At 48.6% G+C, this 21,446-nt stretch overlaps 4 protein-coding genes and 1 long non-coding RNA gene across 6 annotated transcripts; 2 read left to right on the forward strand and 3 right to left on the reverse strand.

The window, feature by feature from the left end:
• guca1a (guanylate cyclase activator 1A) lies at positions 1-2,699 on the reverse strand. Its single transcript, XM_052055609.1, has 4 exons — positions 2,413-2,699; positions 1,010-1,159; positions 815-908; positions 1-455 (listed from the first exon to the last, which is right to left on the reverse strand). Exons 1-4 carry the CDS (start codon positions 2,608-2,610, stop codon positions 328-330), a joined length of 570 nt encoding a protein of 189 aa, XP_051911569.1. The 5' UTR covers positions 2,611-2,699; the 3' UTR covers positions 1-327.
• Positions 2,700-3,297: 598 nt separating this feature from the next.
• Positions 3,298-4,461, reverse strand: LOC127593879 (uncharacterized). Its single transcript, XR_007960532.1, has 2 exons — positions 4,311-4,461; positions 3,298-3,922 (listed from the first exon to the last, which is right to left on the reverse strand). It is a non-coding gene; the product is annotated as an uncharacterized LOC127593879 (long non-coding RNA).
• Positions 4,311-15,955, forward strand: golgb1 (golgin B1). Its single transcript, XM_052055592.1, has 18 exons — positions 4,311-4,444; positions 5,058-5,136; positions 5,204-5,377; positions 5,454-5,567; positions 5,642-5,926; positions 5,996-6,109; positions 6,183-6,843; positions 6,910-6,986; positions 7,206-7,263; positions 7,356-12,261; positions 12,330-12,741; positions 12,810-13,829; positions 13,898-14,091; positions 14,175-14,334; positions 14,618-14,718; positions 14,804-14,875; positions 14,957-15,026; positions 15,120-15,955. Exons 2-18 carry the CDS (start codon positions 5,068-5,070, stop codon positions 15,258-15,260), a joined length of 8,628 nt encoding a protein of 2,875 aa, XP_051911552.1. The 5' UTR covers positions 4,311-4,444; positions 5,058-5,067; the 3' UTR covers positions 15,261-15,955.
• A 145-nt stretch (positions 15,956-16,100) lies between these two features.
• On the forward strand, positions 16,101-20,702 carry hcls1 (hematopoietic cell-specific Lyn substrate 1). 2 transcript variants are annotated; one of them, XM_052055594.1, is made up of 15 exons: positions 16,101-16,232; positions 16,600-16,683; positions 16,752-16,825; positions 17,357-17,480; positions 17,548-17,658; positions 17,985-18,039; positions 18,122-18,232; positions 18,316-18,426; positions 18,498-18,553; positions 18,637-18,706; positions 18,778-18,923; positions 19,012-19,125; positions 19,243-19,474; positions 19,560-19,625; positions 19,703-20,702. In XM_052055594.1, the coding sequence occupies exons 2-15, from the start codon at positions 16,600-16,602 to the stop codon at positions 19,837-19,839; spliced, it is 1,491 nt and encodes a 496-aa protein (XP_051911554.1). In that variant the 5' UTR covers positions 16,101-16,232; the 3' UTR covers positions 19,840-20,702. The 2 variants fall into 2 exon arrangements, with proteins under 2 accessions (XP_051911554.1, XP_051911555.1); XM_052055595.1 differs by lacking the exon at positions 18,122-18,232.
• llph (LLP homolog, long-term synaptic facilitation factor) lies at positions 20,486-21,225 on the reverse strand. Its single transcript, XM_052055610.1, has 2 exons — positions 21,006-21,225; positions 20,486-20,918 (listed from the first exon to the last, which is right to left on the reverse strand). The coding sequence occupies exons 1-2, from the start codon at positions 21,223-21,225 to the stop codon at positions 20,746-20,748; spliced, it is 393 nt and encodes a 130-aa protein (XP_051911570.1). The 3' UTR covers positions 20,486-20,745.
• Between the last annotated feature and the right edge of the window lie 221 nt (positions 21,226-21,446).

Raw genomic sequence — 21,446 nt, forward strand, 5'->3', positions numbered from 1 at the left:
TTGGGTGATCAAGCAACTTTATTGTACAAACGAGCAAACCAAAAGGCACTAGTCACAAATGCGGCCCATGTCGTTGATCCGTTTCTACTTTGAGTAACAGGCGGCAGCAACTCGTGTGATTAGATAAAAATGTCTAAAGTACAAACGTGTTCCCATCAGTGCCTGTTAATTTGTATCCACTGAATCCCTCGCTTGCGACTGGATTCTGTTTGAATGCAACTGGCCAGACGTAAGGGACAATTGTAATCATTAGACCCGATAACCACTTTTTTTTTTTTCCCGGTCTGGGCATATACGGACTTGTTTATTCTATTCAAATTGACTTGGCTAAACGCTGTGCCGCCTGCTGTGGATCATGGCCACGATGTGCGCCAGGTCCAGACTCTTCATCATCACCTCCATGAAGTCGTCATCGGAGCGAGCGCCCGCCACAAACTCTTCCAGCGACAGCTCGCCTGTCGTCGTGGAACACAACATTAAGGTACACCCGAGCGTTTTGAGTCTGCTTTATGCACAGTTGTCTCGTTTCCAAAAAAGATGAGCTACAAATAAGTAAAAATAAATGCTTACATTTATTTTTTTTTTAAATTTAAATAATGGCAGAGGGGAAATGCACAAAATATGCAATCGAACAAAATATACATTTATATCATGTTTCTTCAATATTAAAAAAAAACAGCCTGGCAAAGAACATTTTTGAAATAGAATAACAAATAAATTGATAAAACAAATTGAAATTGCCAAAATTGATCAAACAATCTCGCAAATAACAATCTATTTAAATGCCCAGAAATGATTTTTCTCTCTCTCTCACCGTCGCCGTTGATGTCGATCCTGTCGAAGACGCTGTTGGTGAAGTCCTCAGCGGTCACTTCCTGGTTCTCGTTGCCTGTAATGGCGCGAATGGCCTGAGGGAACAACCAACCACACGATCAATCGCTTCCTTCGTATTCCTCGTCATTATTCTTCAGGCTCCGGCAAGTGAGTTCTTGCCCTTCTCGGCTCCAACCTTGATTATGTTGAGCAGCTCGTGTCGGTCGATGCATCCGTTGCCGTCCACGTCGTAGAGCTTGAAGTACCAGCGCAGCTTGTGCTCCATCTTGCCGCGCATCACCAGGCTGAGCGCCGCCACGTACTCCATGAAGTCGATGTAGCCGTCCTAAGGGCGCCGTTTTGCTCACTTGAGACGGCGACACTAATGCAGCGCGTACTCGACGTTCACTATTCGCCAAGTCCCTGAAACAACTTTGTCCCTTTGGGTTTTTTTTGGTTCAGGCCTTTTCAAAATGCCACAAGATGGCGCCAAAGCCCCAGTGGTGTCGAGGAACTTTGTTGAAATGATGCATAGAAGTTTTGTATAGCAAGGAGGATCTAAGTTTAGCCTGGCTTCTTCCAAGAGAGTCTTTGCCACCCATTCATGCGCACTGCCGACGCATTTTTCCGAGAGCCGATCACCTGTCGTTTGCGATTCCCGAAACCCCCGGTCCTAATTGTCCAATTATCCAGGCAGGAGTGTGTGAGGGAATGCGTCATGTCGCTGTCAGCTCATCTCCCTGCTGAAGATTACAATGGCGGCTCACCCCCACCCTCCCTGGCAGACGATGACCTCGTCTCAGGTATTGCATATGTCCCTCACCGCAGCGGCTTTTAATGAGGCGCCCTTCAAAGCATCAAAGAGGAACGACTATTGCGCAAATTGCTTTTTTTTGTGAGTGCGCTGTATACTAATTTGGCCAAGGGGCTTGCAAAATCTTGGAAACTCCTCGGCGTGATGCACTTCACAGCATTCTGTCAACACAGCGAAACGATTGTGTTCCCAATATTGAGGAACGTTTAAAAAATGGTGACTCAAGAACAGTTTTCGCACAGTCAATGGAACAGCCACTTGAAAGCGGTCGCAAGTATTTTCAGGAAAGAAAGTCATGTCGAAATGCAAAAATAATCATCCTCGTTCGTTCAGGAAATGTAGGTTAGAAAATAACTAAATGATAGTTGGAAACATTCTGAAACATAAACGCCTTAAATGAAATGCAAGTAATGCATAAAATGATCACACTTGTTACCAATAAAGTTTTTTGCAACCGATTCCAAATGTCATTTTTTGTTGTTGACCACATTAGACTTTCACAATCATAATAAAATATGTCATATTGTAATATTTATGAACTAAGGGCAAAGTGGAATTATTTTCTGACACGTCGGAGCTCTAAATGACAACTCATCATAAAAGCTTTGATGGGTCAAACTTGAAAACCCCAAAATGAAAATATCAAATCTGATGTGCCAGACAAACAAAAGTCATCTCTTATTAAACTCCAAATTTGCTGTTCACCAGTGGAACATAAATAAATAGATCGGTCATGACATCATCAATGTCGAGAGCCTTGTGCTAAACGTGTAACTCGTTCGTACCTTGTTCATGTCGAAGGTGCGGAACATCTGCTCGATGTAAGCGTTGGCCCCCGTGTCGAGACCGCGCAGGCCGAAGAACTGCTTGAACTCGTGCAGGGTGAGTTGACCCGACGGGCACTCTATCATGAACTTCTTGTACCACAAGTGCATCTCCACTGCCTGCAGGTCATCCACCGTGCTGCCTGTCGCATTGCCCATGACCACAGCCTGTTGTTTGCCCGATGGGTCTACTGTGAACGGCACCTCACAGTCACACAAAGAACGGGCGAAGAAGGGCGCAAGCCACCGCGATGCCTTTTGTAGGCCACTTTGTGATGCCCTTCTCGTTTCCTAATCCCTGCAGGTAATCTCATCTAACGCGTTAAGAAGCCCCATTAAAACGGCCGCCGCTTTGCCTGGTACGCTGACACGACACAAAACGCCGCGTTCATCCGTCACGTGGAGGCACTCGGCCCATCGGTGCGGGCGTAAAATCGAGGCCCCCCCCCCCCGCCAGTGCCGTCATTCTTTCAATGCAATGCTTTTCTTGTGTCGTGACGATGAGCACAAAGAAACGAAAATTCTGTTGGAATGGAAAATTGGTGGGGAGGAGGGCGGTTAATGTTTATCTTAGGGCTGACCAATTAATTAAATCAAAATTCACATTACTTAAAAAAAAAACATGGTCAGAGGACGAAGAAAAAGTCGTAATATTGAATTGCAATCACCTTGTTGAGGAAAGAAAATTTCAATTCAATTATTTCCCCCCAAAATTTCAGACCTAGTTTATAAGATAACCATAATCTTTAATTTTATAGTGAGTATGTTGTGTTTTATGGAACAATATACATATGTAAAAATATATACATACAACATATGACCTATGATAATTTTTCGTGTTTAAAAAAAAAAAAAGGAAACTTGTATAATCATCAATCAGTGTTGCTGCCACAAAGACATTCCCAGTCCTGACTGAATGCTGTCTAAGTGCTACAATCGTCAAAGATGCCATGACAACATGGTGTTTTTCCAACTAAAAGTCCCAATATTTCCCAAAACTAATATCAATTCATTTTGGGGGGTTGATTTTGTAGTAGTGTCATGACAATTATGTATTTTAACACATCATACCTGTCAGAGGCATTGTCTTTCATCACCAAAATGATGAAACTACTCATACAAATGTAACATAAATGGATTAAAAGAGCCCATAAAACGCGATCATAAGGCCTCAACTTCACAGGGTAAAAGACGAGATGAAGTGTGATGGTCAGTCCACTTCGGTCTTCCACCTCAAAGCGCGTCGCAGGTGCGTGTAGACGCCGTCAAAGGCGGATAGTGTGCAGCGCGTGAGGTGCGTGGTCCAACTCCCGGCGCCCGCCATCCATTGCACAAAGCGGCCCGCGAAGGCTGCGAAGAGCGTCACGTAGTGGGCCAGCAACGCCAGGCTTCGCCCCAGCTGCCTGCCACGGCTGACAATCAGCTTGACTGCCTGGTCGTGCCTTGCCATCATTGCGTTATTATTTTTCACCTAGAAAAGAGAAGTTGTTGGAAATATTCACATCACAATTCCTCAGGAATGGGCATTCCTAGCCCATTTTTGGGGGGTGCTAAAGCATCCCTAAATTTAATCCCAGCCACCAGAAACTTCAAATCTTATGTTAGAATTGCACTTGCTCACAGGCATAATTTCTCTATCATCTGCAAAGAACGACTAATATTCCTGTACCTTACTGAGGAGTTATACTGCCGCCAGGTGGCGAAGGAGCGCCGACCAGATGGGGCAAAACAATGTCCATTTCAGTGAAGCTAATTCCAGTCATTTTAATGGGGAAATGTTTTTAAAGCTTTGATTATTTACTTCTTCGTTTGTTGATGCCGACGGCCTGTTGCATTGGAATTGGCACACGGTGCCTTACCGTGTCGTCCAATCAGCGTAGAGCAGGTTTTGTTTCCGGGAGAGTTTGGTGATGTGGCTCTGCTTGGAAATCCATCCGAGGAGATCTAGCCGATAAAGAGAGCGCCGAAAACCCACCGAGAAGCACTCATACAGGTGAGTCAAAGGTCCTTCTACCCAATCTTACCGCTTAGCAGACTCCACAAGGAACTGTCACACTCGACGGCCTTCAACCGCGCCAGGGTGCATTTAAACGCTCTCTTCTAATTTGCAAACGTTAGCTAGCTAAGTAGCATCGACGCGGAAACTGTAAACAACCAAAGATTCCCAGCCGACTCCTTGCATGCTAACCGCGCTTGTAACATCCCGACATGTCCACCGCCCTCTCTCGGCGTCAGCGTCCAGCTACTTGGTTGGATTTCGCAATAGTTCTGGTGAATCGTCGCTGTGGAAGAACGCGGTGACGCAAACGCAGTGGACGACGGCTTCGGGAAAAGTCGGTTGTTTTCGTGACGGCTCGGATGTTAGGGATCGCAGCCTGTGTTGCAGGAAACATGAATGTTCCGAGCTCAAAATGAATGCATATATAGATAGAGCTATGTATGTACTTAGCTCTGCGTACTTATTGTATTGCATCTTCATTCTAAACTTTCATTTTACAATTGATCCTTTTTAAAAAAAAATATAAATCCGTGTTTTTGTTTTCTTAAATGAAACTGTACGAAGCATGCATCACATATTTATGCTTGCTTCCCCATCCCTTGCACAGTGCCATCCTTATGTTCAGCCGCCTGGCTACAGTCCTCCAGGAGCTCTCTGGAGAGGAGGGTCAGGATGGAGAGACACAGGTGAGATCTAGAAAAATCCAAACTACCACTCTGAATTTGACTACACTTTAAATTGCCGCCCCCCCAGGAGAGTGAACTCGCACCTCAGCTTCCTGCCAACGCAGGCGAGGCTGCAGCAGCGTTGGAAGTACCTGAGGAAGTCAACGAGCATCTGGCCCACCTGGAGCAGTTGGTGGTGCAACTGAAGGAGCTTATCCGTGACAAGGACACTCAGCTGGCTGGGAAAGATGAACTTCTCAAGGTTGAATAACCGAATGGCTGTAAATGATGAAAAACATCAACGGAATCCCTCAATTCTTTGTGCTTCCTCTTTGCAGAATGAAAGGGAGAAGAGCGAGGCTCGCTTTAGTAAGCTCAAACTACAGGCCAAAGCCAAGATAACCTCCCTCAGCAAGCAGATTGATGATTTGAAGGGACAAGGAGGAGCAACTGTAAGCCCTCAATCAAATATACTACACTGTCTGTATGTAAGATGACCATTATTTTTTTTTCTTTGTGACACAAGACGCCTGACGGCTCATTTTCAAGCGATGTGGCTGCGGAAGGCGAACTACAAGAGCTCCAAAGCAAGCTTCGTGAAGATGAGGCCAAGACTAGCGAGCTACTAGCGCAACTCCGGGCCACTGAGAAACTGCTGGAAGAGAAGGACGCCGCCCATGCCGAGCAGTTGAAGCACCTCCGGGCAGTGGTGCACGACAAGGATGTGCGCTTCCAGGAGCAGATTCAGAAGCATGAAGAGGAGCTGCTGAGGGCCACTGCACAATCATCCAATGATGGCGAGCTGCAGCAGGTGCGAGACCTTACGCTAAACAACTAAGATGTATAAATGATGCTAATCCTGGTCAGTGGCTTCTCGTAGGCCCTCCACGTGTCCCAACGACGGTGTGAGGAGCTTGAGGAGGCCTTGAAATCACGTTCACAAGTGCTGGAAATGCTGCAGCAGGAAGTCACCAGTGCGGATCAACAAAAACAGGTTCAGATTCTTAAATACACTTGAGCCTTTCATGGAAGTGTCCTGAATCTGCACGATCCCTTTGTCTGCCTAGATTCTGACTGCCGAGTTCCGGCAAATGGAGGGCGAGCTGGCCGAAGCTGTCAAACAGAGGCAGGAGTGGGCTCAGCGGTTCAGCGAAGCTGATGCGGCCCTTCAGAAAGCACTGGAGCGGGCATGTGAGGAAGCAGCGAAGCACGAGAGGGAGCTTTCATCGCTGAGCCACGCAGCCAGCGACAGCCTGGAGAAGGAGAGGACGGAAGTTGCCAGGCTGGAAAAAGAGTTGGCTTTGATGAACGAGAGTGCCGTAGCGTGTCACGATGCGTCAGAGAGAGACAAGTTGGAAATATTTCGCCTCGAAAAGGAGCTCGCATCTAGCAGAGAATTGGAGTCAGAAGTCATCCAGGCCAGCCGCAGCCACCTGGAGGAGACCAAATCTGAAGTTGCCAGGCTGGAGCAAGAGCTCGCTTCTCTTCAAGAGGGACAGGAAGAGTCCCGGAAGAAGAGCCACATCTTGGCTGAGATTTGGAGACATTTACAACCTCTGACCCTCTGCGATGTAGAGCCATCGGAGGACACTAAGGTCCCAGATGACCTTTGCCTTGTTCTGGACACCGTGCTGTCCATTGAGACACAAATGAACAGGCTCAAAGATGATCACAGGGAGAATGAGGAACATTGTCTTGAAGCCAAGCACACAATGGAGGCTCTTCAAGGTGAGTAAGAAGATTGCCTCTTTGGTGATTTTACTTTGTCTTAAGCGCACATGGATTTCTTTCCAGATCAACTGGACAGAAGTATCAGCGAGAAGGAGGATGCCATGGCCATGGTTAAGCAGCTGGAGCAGCAGATCGAGCTGGTGAGCGCTCTTAATAAGAAGGTCTTATCTGCAAAGTCAGACAAGACGTGACAGAAACCAGGTCATAGACGTGCAGTGAGCCCTCTAATCTCTTCTGCACTCTTCCATTGTCATTACCGACTCTCTCCTCTGACCTTCAGATCGCCGCACTGATGTTGATGCTTCTGATAAGGTAACCAGGCCAACTAAAGTCATTTTATTCTTCTTCCCCTCGGTTAGATTTCTGAAAAGGATTCAGAGGAGCCACGAGCAGATGCGCCTTCTGAAGCTGACAGAGGTAGAAAGTTTTTTTTTTTTTTTTTAAATCAAGGACTTCAAAAGCAATGGTGGTCATTGTTTTTCCATTTTGACCTGTATGGATTTTCATAGTGGCTCTCTCGGCACTTGAGCAACAGCTATCGGAAAAAGATAATGAGCTTAGCGTCTTGCGACAACGTCTGCGAGTGGCTGAAGAGCAGAGCACCAGTGATGTTGCATCGTCTCACATTGTTGATCAAGCTCCAGACCAAACTGAAACTGATGACGCAGGAAATAATTGCGCAATGCCTCCTGACTGCCTGGAGGACACCCAAGAAGATGAGACCACTTTGGTCGCTGAGGACACATCCGTCCTCTCCCTTACCGCGGACACTGAAAGCAGCCCAGAGCTCATCGAACAGCAGGAATCCCCTGAAGAGTCAAAAGGGGCTTCCTCTGATGAGATGGTCACCAGCACAGATTCCGAGGTGGCTCACAGCAGCTGGACCCTATTAGAAGCCGTGAACCAGGATGGACGTCAGGAATGGCCGTCGATCGTGCAGGACTTTGGCCAGCTACAATCATGGGAGACCGCGAGCATGGAACAGGAAACCTCCACAACTTCAGTGACGTCCTCCTCCGTCGTGATCCGAGAGACCGTTGCGGTTCACATCATGCAGGAGGGTGCCTCCCCAGAAAATGTTTCCACGGGCCTGTTTGCTCAGGCCCTGGCGGAGGAGCTCCAAAAAAGGTACAGTGAACTTCTAGCTGAGCTAGAAACACTCAGAGAGGCGGCGGCAGTATCACATGAGAAGATCAAGAGTCTAGAAGTAGAAACACAAAGGCTTACTGCTGAGAAAGAAGCAGCGGTCTCTCGGGCCGGCGACGTTGAAGAGGAGCTCAAGTCTGCCAGAGGCGAACTCCAAAATCTCTCTCAGCAGAGCAGCTGCATGGCGGAGAAGCACAGTGCTGAAATCTGCCTTTTAGAAGAACAAATCAACATTCTGTCCAATGACGGCAAAGACAAGGAGCAGAAGATCCAGGCTCTCCACACTGAGTTGAAAATGGCTCGCCAAGCCCTCTCTGAGCAGGACAACCAGGCCCTGATGTTGAGCGCACAGTTAGAGGACAGAGAGCTCCTGTCCTCCGAGCTGCAGAGGAAGCTTCAGCATCTGGAGAGCAACATGTTGGAACGCTCGCAGATGTCAGCTCTTGACAGCGAATCTTTGTCCAAGAAGGAGTCGGAGATCTGTGAGCTGCAGCTCCGCCTCAGCCAGAAAGAGCAACAGATGACAGAGCTTGATGAAAGGATGTCTGCCAAACTCAGCCAGGTGGAAGAGGAGCGCGTCTTGCTCGACGGTGAAGTCAACAAACTGAAGGAGCAGCTGGTGGAGGTTCAGCAGTTACGAGAAGAGACTTCTTCTCCGGAGATGGACGAGGAACTCGTGAGTTTACGCAGATCCAAAGAGGAGTTTGAAACCCAGCTGGCAACCACAAAAAAGAAGTTGCAGGTTGTGCTCGTGCAACGGAAGGAGCTCACGAAGAAGGTTTCTGATCTGGAGACGGCGTTGAAGAAGAATGCAGAAAAAGATGAAACGGCGGCACCCGAAACTTCTCCGGAGGTTGAAAAATATTCCGCGGAGGAGATGCAGGCCAAAGTGGCAGAGCTGGAGCAAACATTGAGGTCCAAAGACGAAGCAATTGAGAACCTTCGATGCAAGATGAGCCAACAGGAGAAACTTTTGTCTGAAACACTTGCACCGAACAGAGAGCTGAGCAAAGACACCGAAACCCAACAGGCCAACAACACCTTGTTACGATCCCAAGTGGCCTCCTTGGAAACGGAGTGCGAAACCCTGCAGAAGAAAGTCCTGGAGGCCCAAGAATCTCGCAAGGAGAGCATCCGCAAAGCCAAAGAGAAAGACAGGCACCATCGGGATCAGTTGAAGCAGCAGAAGGAAGAATACACTGAGCTCATGGGACGTTTTGAGCTGCAGAGTGGTGAGCGTGAGGTTCTTCTCACAAAAGTTCAGGAACTAGAAGATAAAATGAGCCCACATGAAGAGGAGCGCAAGGACCTGGTGGCAAAGATCGAGAAGACCTCAGCTGACGATTGGGTCCAAGAAGACTGGGTGGATTTTGCAGCGGTTGAGACTGATTCGGTTCAACATAAATCTAGTGTTCAGGGAGGAGAGCAACTTGGCGAGCAGTCTGAGGTTCTCTCTGCTCAAACAGAGGAACCCTTGAAAGCTCTAAGGGAAGAGATTAAGGCTATGGAGATGGCAAACTTGGCGCTTGAGAGCAAGCTTCGGGAAGCTCAGACCAGTTTGTCCCAGAAGGAGGCTGAACTGCAGGATGTTAGCAAGGAGCTACAAGCCCTACGAGAAAATGAAAGACGGATTGAAGCACTCTCCGATGAAATTAAAGATCTACGTGAAAAGTACAGACAAGCCGAGTCTTGTGCCGAAGCCTTGAAAGCAGAAATGGAAGCCGCATCCGTCGCTGCATCTTCTCAGTCCGCCAGCTCCATTGCTGCTCTTCAAGCCGAAGTGGAGGATTTCAAACTGTTTCTGGACAAGAAGAACCTTGAGATCACTGAGCTAAGCCAGCAGCTCCGTGAGCAAAACACACTCATACTCTCAATGCAGGACACGGTGGGCCACAAGGATCAACTGATAGCCTCCCTCGAGCAGGAGCTCAAGGTGGAACAGGAGAAAAGTAAGCAGTTGGAGGTTGAGGTTCCGCAGAGGCAGGAGGAGGAGGACAGCGAAGCCAAGCTACAGCAGCTTCAGCGTAAGCTTCAGGCGGCCCTCATCTCTCGCAAGGAAGTGCTGAAAGAGAGCAAGACCCAGAAGGAACAGCTACGTGAGAGTGAGACGCTCGTAGTTGAACTGCAGCAAAAGATGCAGACGGCACAAGATGAGCTCCAGAAGGTCCGAGCGGAACGCACCAGACTGATAGACGAGGTAGACCGCATGTTGCTAGAAAACCAAAGTTTGGGCTCGTCCTGCGAGAGTCTCAAGCTGGCAATGGACGCCATAGCAAGCGAGAAAGACGCATGTCGAAGAGAAGGTGAGCTGGCCAAAGAGGAGGCCGCTCGGATGTGCAAGGAATGGGAGGAGAAGGTCAACGGCATGAAGGATGAGTATGAAACCCTGCTACGCTCCTATGAAAACGTGAGCGACGAGGCGGAGCGCGTCAGGCGAGTCCTCGAGGCCGCCAGGCAGGAGAGGCAGGAGCTCGCAGCCAAGGTGAGGTCCAATGAGGCCTCCAGGGAGGAAGCAGAAACACGGGCGGAAGAGGCTCGGAAAGAAGTCGAGGTGGTGAAAGACAAAATGAGGAAGTTTGTTAAGGGCAAGCAGCAAAAGATCCTGGAGTTGGAGGAGGAGATGGAAAGACTTCGTGAGGGGCAGGAGAAAACACAAATAAAATCGGAGGGTGATGCTCGAGCCACTGAGTTGAGCAGACTTCGGGAGGAACTGCAGACTTTGAAAGTTGAGTTGAACACTGCAGTGGCAGAAAGAGACGCTTTAACACGAGCGATCGAACAGATGAAGGAACGATTTCAGCATTTGGAAGAACAGGACCACGCTGCTCCTCTCGTCGGGGAGGTTCGGCACTCGGATCCGGTTTTAACCGAGACAGAAATGGTGGAGTCCCAAACAAACCCAGAGGAGAGTCCAGATGACCACACAAGTTCAATATCTGCTGTAGTTATTGGATCAGAACCTACAATGGAACAAGCTTTATTTGAGGACAAAATAAAGGAGATGGAGGTTGCGCTTATTTCAGAGAGGGAAAGCTGGCAGGAGAGGGAGGCTCAACTGAAGGCTGGACTGGCCTCTCTTGAACGGGATCTCCAGGAGAGCAACGAAAAGGAGAGCCTTATGGAAGAGTATCTGCAAGAGAGCAAAGAGCGGGAAAAGTGTCTGATCGAGGAGGGCACCAAACGGGAGGTCCAGTTCAAGGACCTCCTAAAAAATCTGGAAAGTGAGAAGGACAACTTGGAGGAACGTCTGATGGACCAGCTGGCCCAACTCAATGGCAGCATCGCCAGATACCAGCAAGAGGCCGCTGACCACCACGAGAAACTTGCTGAACTTCAGCGGGACGCGGAGAGACTCGAGAAGGAGCGGGCCGAGCTTGAAGCCGAGGCCCGGGCGCAAACGGACCGAGCGGCTCGGCTGGAGGAGGACTTTAGGCAAGCCCAGAGGCAGAGGGCAGAAGCCGAAACGGAGATGGGGAAGCAGAGGGAGCTGGAGCAGCAGCTGAGGTCTGCTCAGAGGGTCAAAGAAGGCAGTCAGAGCCGAGCGCGTCAGCTGGAGGAACTCCTGAGGGAGAAGCAGCTGGAGGTCCGTCAGCTCCAGAAGGACGGCATCCAGTACCAAGAGAGGATCAGCGAACTGGGAGTGGAAGCGAAGGCGCTGCAGCTAGGCCATGATGAGCTCGGCAAGAACCTTGCGCAGTCCCTAGAAGAGACGCGCAAGAACCTGCAGGAGCTGAAGAAAACCCAAGCAGAATTGGCAAGCTGTAAATCCAGCTTGAATGAAGCTCGGGAGCAATTAAGCCAAGTCACACTTGAGAAAACAACTTTGGAAAAGAACATCCATCAGAAGGAAGCTCTTTGGAAAGCCGAAGCGGAGCAAACGCTGGACTCGGTCAGATTCAGATTAGGAGCCGAACTGAAGGAGATGGAGCTGAGACTGGAGGAGGCTTACCGCGAACGGGAGAAAGAAGAAGAAGCCACGCTGGAGGCCAGAGAAGCCGCTGATGCGGCCGAGAGCCGCGCGCAGGAGATGCAGGCCCGCCTTGACGAGTCTCTCGCCCGGCTCGCCGCCTTCTCGCGCTGCATGTCGTCGCTGCAGGACGACCGAGACAGAGTTCTGGATGAGGCCCGGCAATGGGAGACGCGCTTTAACGATGCACTACTTGCCAAGGAGGCTGAAATTCGAGACACGGAAACCAGGGCCAAGGAGCTGGCGGAGAACCTTCAGAAAGAATCTGCTCTCAAAGAGGAACTCCAGCTCAGACTGCACACGTAGGTCACAAATCTGTCTTTCGTGGTTCCCGCGCATTGGCTTGAAATTCTCGAGTTTTACATTTCAGGTTAGAAAAAGCTGACCAGGAGCGGCAGTTGAAACTGGATGAGGCGGCGGAGAAACTCGATGGGAGCCAAGCTGAGCTGGAGAGGGAGCACGCCGAGCTCCTGCAAACCACAGCCGAATTGCAGTCGGCGCAGAGCGAAGTACGGCTGCTCAAGGGCGAGCTGGAAAGCCACAGCCAGAGGGTCCGTGCCCTCGAGGAGGCTGTGGGTCGGCTGCAGGAGGATATCGGCGAGGCCCGGGCGGAGCTGCGGGACAGGGAGGCGGACGATCGACGTCTTTGCCTGACCTTGGAGCAGCTGGAGGCGGACCTGCACTCCTCCAAGGCATTGACGGAGACCCTGCGGGTGGCGTTACATGATAAGGAGAAGAGGGAAGTGGAAATGCTGGATGAGAAGGAGCAAGCCGTTGCTCAGGTAAGAAGAGAAAAAAAATCTTTCTGCTCCCCGTGAGTGCCCGGAGACTATTGCGTTTGTCCTCACAGGCCGCGGACGAGGCACGCAAGGAGTCCGAGGGCAGGGCACGTGAGGCTGACGAGGAGCTGGAACGCAAACGAGCAGAACTGCGAGACCTCGAGGAGAAACTGCGATTGGCCGAGGTGGAGAGCGACAGCCGGAGAGCCAAACTGGATTCCTTCACGAAGGCCATGGGCTCCTTGCAGGACGACCGAGACAGAGTGCTCGGCATGTACAAGCAGCTGGAGGAGAAACACCTCCAGGTCATGGTCGACAAGGATGCTGTGATCCAGGAGGCGGCAAGCGAGAGTAACAGTCTCAAGGAGGATCTGCGCTCTCTGCTGGTCCAGAGGGACGACCTGTACGCCGAGAAGGCCAAACTGTCCGCTCAACTCCACGGCTACAGAGATGAACTCAAGCAGGTTCTCAGCATGAAGGACTCTCAACACAAACAGCTCCTCGCCGCCCAGCGGGATCGCATCACCTCCTTGGAGAAGGAGCGCGACGATTTGGAGAGTGCGCTGAAGAAGGCCGGTGAGTCAGAAGCTGTCAAAGTGGAGCAGATGATGCCATTGCAAGCCGTCAACGCCTCGGGGGCTGAGGTGGAGAAGCTGAGGGAGCAGTTGGAGAACGCCCGACAGAAAGTGCAGGCTGCGGAGGAGAACCTTCTGAAGGAGAGGGAGGCGCATGAGAAAGAGACCAAAGAACTGTCCGAGCTGCGCTGGGAGGGAGGCCTGATGCGCACAGAGTCCGAGAGTGCTCAAGAGAGAGTGGCCGAGCTGGCTCGAGACCTGCTGGCCGTCGAACAGAAGCTACTGGCGGAGAAGGAACTGGTGGTGCGACTGAAGGCGGAGAACCAGTCGTTCGGCAAGGCCATGGCCTCGCTGCAAGACAGCAAGGACCAGGCGGAACGCAAAGCCTGCCGGCTCAGTCTCGAGCTGGACGAGGCCACCAAAGCCGGAACCGGAAGCCTCTCTCCAAGCAGCTCTGGAGAAGTGTGGAGCCTGAAGAATGCCCTGCAAGCTCTCCAGAACGACCGCGAGAGACTGGTGAGTCACGTCCTTCTCAAGGGGTGCCGAAAGCTATTGCTCCAAATAATTCTGGCCTTTCCTGACAGCTGGAGCAGCTTCAAGCACAGACGATGGAGCTGAAGACCAACAAGTCACAGCTGGCTCGCCTGGGAGCGGGTGAACTGATCAAAGTCAGCCAAGAGCTCTTTGAGGAGAAGAACAGGAATGCACACTTGGCCGGCATCATCACGGAGATGGAGGACATGGCGGCAAGCGGCAAACGGGAAGTAGAAATGCTCAGGTGAGACATACCAACAGCGCAAGCGCGTCATATCCTGTGCATGTCAGTTGTTGGTGACGTCTGCGCGCGCCTGCACCCCGCAGACTGGAACGCGTGGACTGGATGGCCCAAGCCGAGCAACTGAAGCAGCAGACGCTCAGCACGCTGTCGGAGCGTGACCAGCAGCTGAGACAGCTCACCGCCATGTTGGAGGAGGCGCATGCGCACACGCCCAAATACCAGAAGGAACAGTACCACACAGAGGTCAACAAACCTTTGCCAAACACTTTCAAAGAAATGATGATAATTTCAGAACAAAAGAGAAAAAAAAGTCATTTCATGTTTTGCTTTTTGGTTTCCCAATCTGAAATCTAAAAAAAGAAATTGTCATTATCGACAGTTCCCACCTAAAATAGTTGAAATAATTTTACATTTTTCTCCTGCTAAATTTGAATGGTCAAAAAAGACGTAGTTGTTGTTTTCATGTTCAGAAAGACTATTGGCTGGATGATTTTATTTTAGAATTGTTACATTCACTCCATCTCAGGCCTCACGGGAAGTGGACAGCGCTCCCGGTGCTCCTCAGGAGAGGAGCAGCCTGCAGGAGGGGCACGCCTCCCTGGCTGAGCTCTCGCAGCTGCAGCGGAGGTACTGCACGGAACCCGGGAAGACATTTCGTGTCACGGTACAGAGGTTGGGAATCACCGGTCATAATTTTTATGCGCTCCTTCAGACTCGATGAAGAGACGCAACAGAGGCTGGCAGCTGAGGAGCAGCTCTTGGAAGCGCAAGATCGACTCAGGCGGTACAAGAAGAGAGGCCAAATGGAGTGGTCGTGAATTTGTGTCATGTCCACTGACGTTCTTTGTTGAATACTCCGCCACAGCCAATCCAAATGGGAGGATCACTCTGAGACGGCCGTTTTCATCGAGCCTCCCCCAGGCGGCGTCACGCGTGTGAGTCTCACCGCCTTTGAAATGCGGGCACTTGTGTCGAGACGTGTGACTCGAGTACCCTACCTGTATAACGCCCACTTTCTCCCCGCGAAGACCCGTCGAGGAGCCACCCCGGGATTGATGCGGGCGCTACGCTCGGGCATGTGCTGGCGCCGCCGCACGCCGCTTCTGCTGGCCGTCTACCTGCTCGGCGTACACGTTCTGCTGCTGCTGTGCTTGGGCGGCTTCCTGTGACAACTTCAAAGGGTTACCGCACACAAACATTGCACTTTACGTACAATAAACACACACATTCACAGTCCTTTGCCAGTTTATTAGGAGCCCTGATCACAGCAAGAACTGCCAATCCGGTGCGGGCTTGGTGTACCTAATTAATTGGCCGGGGTATTTTGAAGGATCTGCTGTTAGTTTTAAAGTTGAGGACATGAAGGGAAAATGTTATGCGTGGAAATGCAAATAATCGTATACATATTTATATATCCAAGAGGTTCATGTTGTGCAGTTTGCCTTCTTCACACTTTGTTGTGATCACAAAAAAAGGGTGGTACAACTACCAATAATTCCGTTCAACCTTCCCCCCCCCCCCAAAAGGGACTTTTCCATAATATTCTCTGTCCACTAATGTTGATAATGGGTTCCAAAGGAGATGCGCTCCTTGTAGTAGCCATCTCATTCCAACATAAACTGTTCTACTGTGATTTAGCCTAATTTATTGTTAGTTGAAATGGTTCACGCCTCTTTCTTTCCTGCTTGCATCATTCCTTTTGAGGTGTACACTGTACGTGACGGTTTTAAAGGGCTGCAGGGGAAACATGTTTTTCTGTTACTTGGCTAAAAAAAGATCCCATTTTGCAAGGTTGGGTGTGAGGTATCCTTGTTTTTGGTGACATATTCAAAAATGTTGAATAAAAATATATTTTTAGTGGGAACTGAAGTGTGTTTTACTGTAGACTCAATGCAGTATTATCTTTCTTTCACCTCGGTGAAGTCAAAAGATGATTTTTGTACGCTTGATAACATCCAAGAGTCACAATATTACAATACTGTAGTTTGATACACCGCCTTCAAGTGTTCGTACTCGGTATGACAAGCCCACAAGTCAAGTCGCAAAGTCGCACACCGCTCGAGCACGTGATGTTGATGCTCGCGCACCTTCCGTCTCGACACTTCTACTGAGACACGGAAATCTACAGAACTGACAAAAAGGTAACGTGAGCCTCTCTTTCAACGTAAATGTTTTTGATGTCATGTCTTTGGTTTTTAACCAAACAAGTATGTTACGTTTTTTCTTATTGATGAAGATGCAGTTGGGTAATCTTCAATTCTATGACGGCATCGTGTGGACAAGCAACATGTGCAAATGTACAAATTCACCAATATCGGTCTTATGAGAAATGCTAAAACAATACGCAGTGCAAATATGTTTTCTTTCTTTTTCTCATGCATGTACATTAAAAAAAAACATTGCTCTGGTTCATTTTCGGGAAATAAAACTTGTGTGTGCACTTTTTCCATCATCCCCAATGAATTTCTGAAAATATGAATCCGTCATTGTATGCGTTACGTTTTGCAGATGTGGAAGTCGATGGTCGGCCACAATGTGAGCGCGAAGGTGGCTGCCGAATGCGACGACTGGGAGACGGACCCGGACTTTGAGGTAATGCGTGAGGACTTCCTGCCAATATGGTGCAGGATGTATGTTGATGTAAACTCTTCCTTTTTCAGAATGATGTGTCGGAGCAGGAGCAGAGGTGGGGGGCCAAGACCATTGAAGGTTCTGGTCACAAAGAACCCATCAGGTAACTCAAGTTGCCATCCGTGTTCACTTATTGAGTCCTGCATTCGCTCATGGCTGTCAATGTGTCGAAACAGGAAGGGGAAGTGAGAGCGGATCAAGTTATCGCCTAATATGGAATTTAGCAAATGTTGACACTAGCAATACTGTGTTACAAAAAGGACGGGGAGAGCTGGCAACAGTATTTGGAGTGTGAGACGAAGCAGTGGAGAAAGGATTGGGTGAATGACAGGGATGAAAATGACTCACTCATTCCATCAGATTTTGATGGTATGAAAAAATTAAGAAAGATTAGCGGTCCCTCGTTTTTGCAAAATATATTATTTTGACATTTTGGGTCGATAGCTAGTTTTGTTTTACAATCATTCACTTGACAATGCCGTCGTCGTATTACGTATTAACACCTTTTTTTCCCCAAAATGCATCATGACCACCGAAAAAACAGATGGCGATGAAGCTTGAACTATGTTTTTTTTTTAAATTTGATTTGATTTAATTTGATTTAATTTTAATTTGACTTTTTTTTTTTTTGCAGTGTTGCGGATCTGAGGCACAAAGTGGCAGCAGAGCACGAGCAGGTGAAGCATCAGGAGATGACCCCCAAAGCGTCGTACGGCTACGGAGGCAAGTTTGGCGTGGAGAAGGACCGCATGGACAAGGTGTGATTGACATTGATAGGCTTCATGTTTTGATCAAAAGTCAACCAAACATTTTGTGGTCGTGCAGGTGGCGGTGGGACACGACTATGTGGCTCAAGTGCAGCAGCACAGTTCCCAGAAAGATGCGGCCAAGGGATTTGGAGGGAAGTTTGGGGTGGAGAAAGATCGGCATGACAAGGTCAGAGGACAAGAGGGACGAGGTTTTATTTTTATTCATTCAACTTTCCGTCGACACTTTTTATGCTTGGCTTTCATTCCTTTAAACGGAAAACTTCAAAAATAATCATAAATGTACATATTCTGGCAGAATATGTCATCAGCCATATTTTGCAAGGAGTTACCAGTATCGAACAAATACTACCAACGCCACTGTAAATACATTTTTACGCGCACTTTTAAAATGTAATTTTGTTGAATGAAATGTTTAAAATAAAAACCTTTAAAGAGAAGCATATAGGATTCCGAAATTCTTACGTATCCAATATATATACGTTGTCTGTGCAGTCTGCTGTGGGTTTTGAGTATAAAGGAGAAGTCGAGCAGCATACGTCACAGAAAGGTTGGTCAACTGGAATTATTCTGTCATATAAAATGCTTCATTTGTACTACATTGAGTCTCGTGCCAATGTGTGTCCTTCCAGATTATTCCAAAGGCTTTGGGGGTAAATACGGCGTGGAAAAGGAGAAGGTGGACAAAGCCGCCTTGGGCTATGACTACAAAGGCCAAACAGAGAAGCATCAGTCGCAGAGAGGTGGATAAACACTGTTGCTCGCATTGCACTCTGCATGATTTCACCCCCCCCCCACCTACCCCCCTCCCTTTTTGCGGCACCAGATTATTCCAAAGGCTTCGGAGGCAAATACGGCGTGGAGAAGGAGAAAGTGGACAGAGCCGCCGTGGGTTACGACTATGAGGGACGCACAGAAAAACACCAGTCCCAAAAAGGTGACAGAACTCGGATGCGGCGGCACTCATTCGGTGCGCAACATCACTGTAATCCGGTGGAATCTGTACAGATTATTCAGCAGGTTTCGGAGGTCGATATGGAGTACAATCGGAGCGCGTGGACAAGGTGAGTGAGTCGGTTCAACTACATTTTGTCGTGCTGTGTTCAGCCATTCAACTTGATTGAAATCTTTGTATTTTTTGCTGCAGAGTGCAGCTGGCTTCTCTGACATGGACTCCCCGACCTCTGCTTATGAGAAGACGCAGCCAATAGAAGCCTGTAAATTGTTGATTGATGGATTTATGTATATGCCGAGAACAAAGTTGACATTGACTGTGCGTTCCGTGCAGCCGGCGCCAATGCGGGCGAGCTGAAGGCTCGTTTCGAGAGCCTGGCCAAGGCCTCAAACGAGGAGACGGTGAGGAGAGTAGACGAGAAGAGTAGCAAGAAGGACCGAGAGAAGAACCGACGACAGGCACCAGAACGCAAACAGCTGGTGACCCCCCCACTTAAAAAAAAATTGAAAAAGGAAAAATCCTGGGAGGATTTTTAGCAAGTTCACTTTAATATTGCTTGCTGTACAGGAGCACAAGAGCAGAGACGACCAACTTCATCTTGCAGATGTTCCAGAAGTGCTTGCAGAGTGTGACGCATCACCGGAGATCGACCGGAATACACCGGAAGAACCACAAGCACAGGTCAATTACTTTTGAATATAGCCAGAAGTCAGGTTACCGGTTCCATACAGGCATCGTGTGTGCATTTCCGTTGCGATACCTGCTAAAGTGTGCAGTCTTGATCCCGTGTGTCCATAGTTGAAATCAGCCGACAACGAGCCGCCGGCTTCGTCTCTACCCTCTGACCGCTTCCTGCAAGAAGACCTTCCCCTGCCCCCCGTCGAGGAGGTGGAGGATGTGTATGACCAAGTCACGGAGGAAGAGGACAGAAGCGACGAGTACGAGGAGGTGGCGCCGCCACTCCCGACGTTGATTGAGGAAGGCGAGGAATACGAAGAAGTCGGCGCCCCGCCCCCGGCTGCTTGGTCAGGTACAGCATCAACGCACAAGTATGTACACAACGGCACTTTGACTTGTATTTTGGGTTTTGGAATCTTCTTGTTTTCATGTGCCAGCGGCAGATGACTACGAGGACCTGTCAGGTGGCGTCCAAGCCATCGCTATTTACGACTATCAAGGAGGTTCGTTTCTACTTTCAGCTCATATTTTTTGAATCATATCTGCGCGCCGGTGAGGATGTATCGGCTCACTTCTGCAGAGGACGAGGACGAGATCTCCTTCAACCCCGACGACATCATCACTGACATTGAGATGATCGATGAGGGCTGGTGGAAGGGACGCTGCCACGGACGCACTGGCCTGTTTCCTGCCGCGTATGTCCAGCTGACGCAGTGAGACACAGACGGCAAAAGCCGCGGGGCGCACCGCTACGTGTAAGCTTTTTATTAATTTTTTTTAATGGCTGGGCATAATTGTCAAAGGTTGCAAATATTGTGAAAACAACACACAGTACTTGGCTCCCATTCAGAATAGAGATGTCCTGATCAAATATTTGGCCATTGTGAGTTGCTCGATTTCAAGCGTTAGGCCACATATACTATTTTTGGAATGCATTTCTAAGTAAAAGACAAACTACGTTATTTTTTTTTTTTCAATTATAATTAGCTCAAATTCTTTTGTGTCCTTGCCAACCCAAAAGGTTGCATGTAAAACTGAACTATTGCTCCTCCATTTGACAATGCCTTATACACCCATGGGTAATTCTTTGCTTGGTGACCACAAAAAAATAAAAGAAAATATCAAACTGTCAAATATTTCCACCCGATAGCAATCATTTAAAAATTGGCCAAGTATATTAATTTAAAAAAAAAAAACATTGTCTCCTGACACTGCAAACAGAAAAAAATACGAAATGTTTATGTTGCAAAAAGTCTGCTAGATATGCTAAGAGTAAAAATTACAAAAATAATAATTTCATCCAATACGTTAATGGGACATATGCCTATTCCTGGTTAGGTTACCAAAATAATAACCAGGGAAATTTACATTTGTCAACTCTTTATGGCTCAATTGAGTAGTATTGGTAAATCACTAATGGCTTTACAGTTGTTTAGATGCACATTATGGGGGGGGGGGGGGATGAAACAAAAATTTACTTATTGTGTCCATCCAAAGTGTTTCTACTGTTCCATCCAAATAAACAGAGCCTCTGTGGTACATCAATGTTATCCACATTGTGGCAGTCATCGTGGAAAGACCGATTGCCTCCAGAGTCTTTTTTTATTTTTGTTGCAATGCTTTTCACCAGGCAATGCCCTTCTTCTTGTATGGTTTTCCTTTTTGGCCGCTTTTCTGAGCCTTGCGCTTGGTCCTCAGCTTCTTGGCCTGCCGCTGGTTCATCCACACCGGATACTGTCCGTGCTCATTCAGCAGTGTCTTCTTGTTGCGCTTGCTGTCCAAGTCCATGCTGCCATCTGCAGCACAAGTGATCGTTTATTTGCAATATATATTTGCGTTTATCAGCAAGTAAAGGCAGCGTGAAGACGCTCAATCTCGCTCACCGTCGTTTCCGTCTCCCTCCGTGACGACGTCAGCCTCTTTCTTGATCTTCTCAACCGGGACCACGGTGGCGATCTCCTGCACGTCGCTCATCACGGCATCCTCGCCTTTCTTGCCCAGACCAAGGGCTTGTTTCAGGCGTGCCATCTCCTTGGGGGCGTTCTTCTTCCTCTTTTCAGCTCGCATCTTCCTCTTCCATTTACTCCGCAAGCTTTTGGCCATCTTGTCTTTATGGGGGGAAAAAATCACCATGAACACATTTTATTTGTCCTCACGCACTTTCTGACTTCGTGTTTTTAAAAGACGCCGTTTGACGCATCAAATTAGGACAAATCGCGGACATTGGTATTATTTTGCTAAATATGATCAAGTAAAGAAATAGCAAAGCTAACATCTGCTAGCTCGTTAGCGATCAAACTGCTACGCTATTCAACGCAAATCGG

This window comes from Hippocampus zosterae, chromosome 21, assembly GCF_025434085.1.
Source record: "Hippocampus zosterae strain Florida chromosome 21, ASM2543408v3, whole genome shotgun sequence".
Classification (NCBI taxonomy): Eukaryota; Metazoa; Chordata; class Actinopteri; order Syngnathiformes; family Syngnathidae; genus Hippocampus; species Hippocampus zosterae.

What these genes read in the sequence shown, in the direction of transcription:
- golgb1 (XM_052055592.1), top strand. Translation starts at nt 5,068, where the DNA reads ATGTTCAGCCGCCTGGCTACAGTCCTCCAGGAGCTCTCTGGAGAGGAG. An exon ending in AGAACGACCGCGAGAGACTG is followed by an intron (nt 13,830 to 13,897) that starts GTGAGTCACGTC and finishes CTTTCCTGACAG; the next exon opens with CTGGAGCAGCTTCAAGCACA. An exon ending in CCCCAGGCGGCGTCACGCGT is followed by an intron (nt 15,027 to 15,119) that starts GTGAGTCTCACC and finishes CTCCCCGCGAAG; the next exon opens with ACCCGTCGAGGAGCCACCCC.
- llph (XM_052055610.1), bottom strand. Translation starts at nt 21,225, where the DNA reads ATGGCCAAAAGCTTGCGGAGTAAATGGAAGAGGAAGATGCGAGCTGAA. An exon ending in GGAGGGAGACGGAAACGACG is followed by an intron (nt 20,919 to 21,005) that starts GTGAGCGAGATT and finishes CTTGTGCTGCAG; the next exon opens with ATGGCAGCATGGACTTGGAC.
- hcls1 (XM_052055594.1), top strand. Translation starts at nt 16,600, where the DNA reads ATGTGGAAGTCGATGGTCGGCCACAATGTGAGCGCGAAGGTGGCTGCC. An exon ending in AGACGGACCCGGACTTTGAG is followed by an intron (nt 16,684 to 16,751) that starts GTAATGCGTGAG and finishes TTCCTTTTTCAG; the next exon opens with AATGATGTGTCGGAGCAGGA. An exon ending in AGAAGGACCGCATGGACAAG is followed by an intron (nt 17,481 to 17,547) that starts GTGTGATTGACA and finishes GTGGTCGTGCAG; the next exon opens with GTGGCGGTGGGACACGACTA.
- guca1a (XM_052055609.1), bottom strand. Translation starts at nt 2,610, where the DNA reads ATGGGCAATGCGACAGGCAGCACGGTGGATGACCTGCAGGCAGTGGAG. An exon ending in AGCTGCTCAACATAATCAAG is followed by an intron (nt 909 to 1,009) that starts GTTGGAGCCGAG and finishes TTGTTCCCTCAG; the next exon opens with GCCATTCGCGCCATTACAGG. An exon ending in GATCGACATCAACGGCGACG is followed by an intron (nt 456 to 814) that starts GTGAGAGAGAGA and finishes CCACGACGACAG; the next exon opens with GCGAGCTGTCGCTGGAAGAG.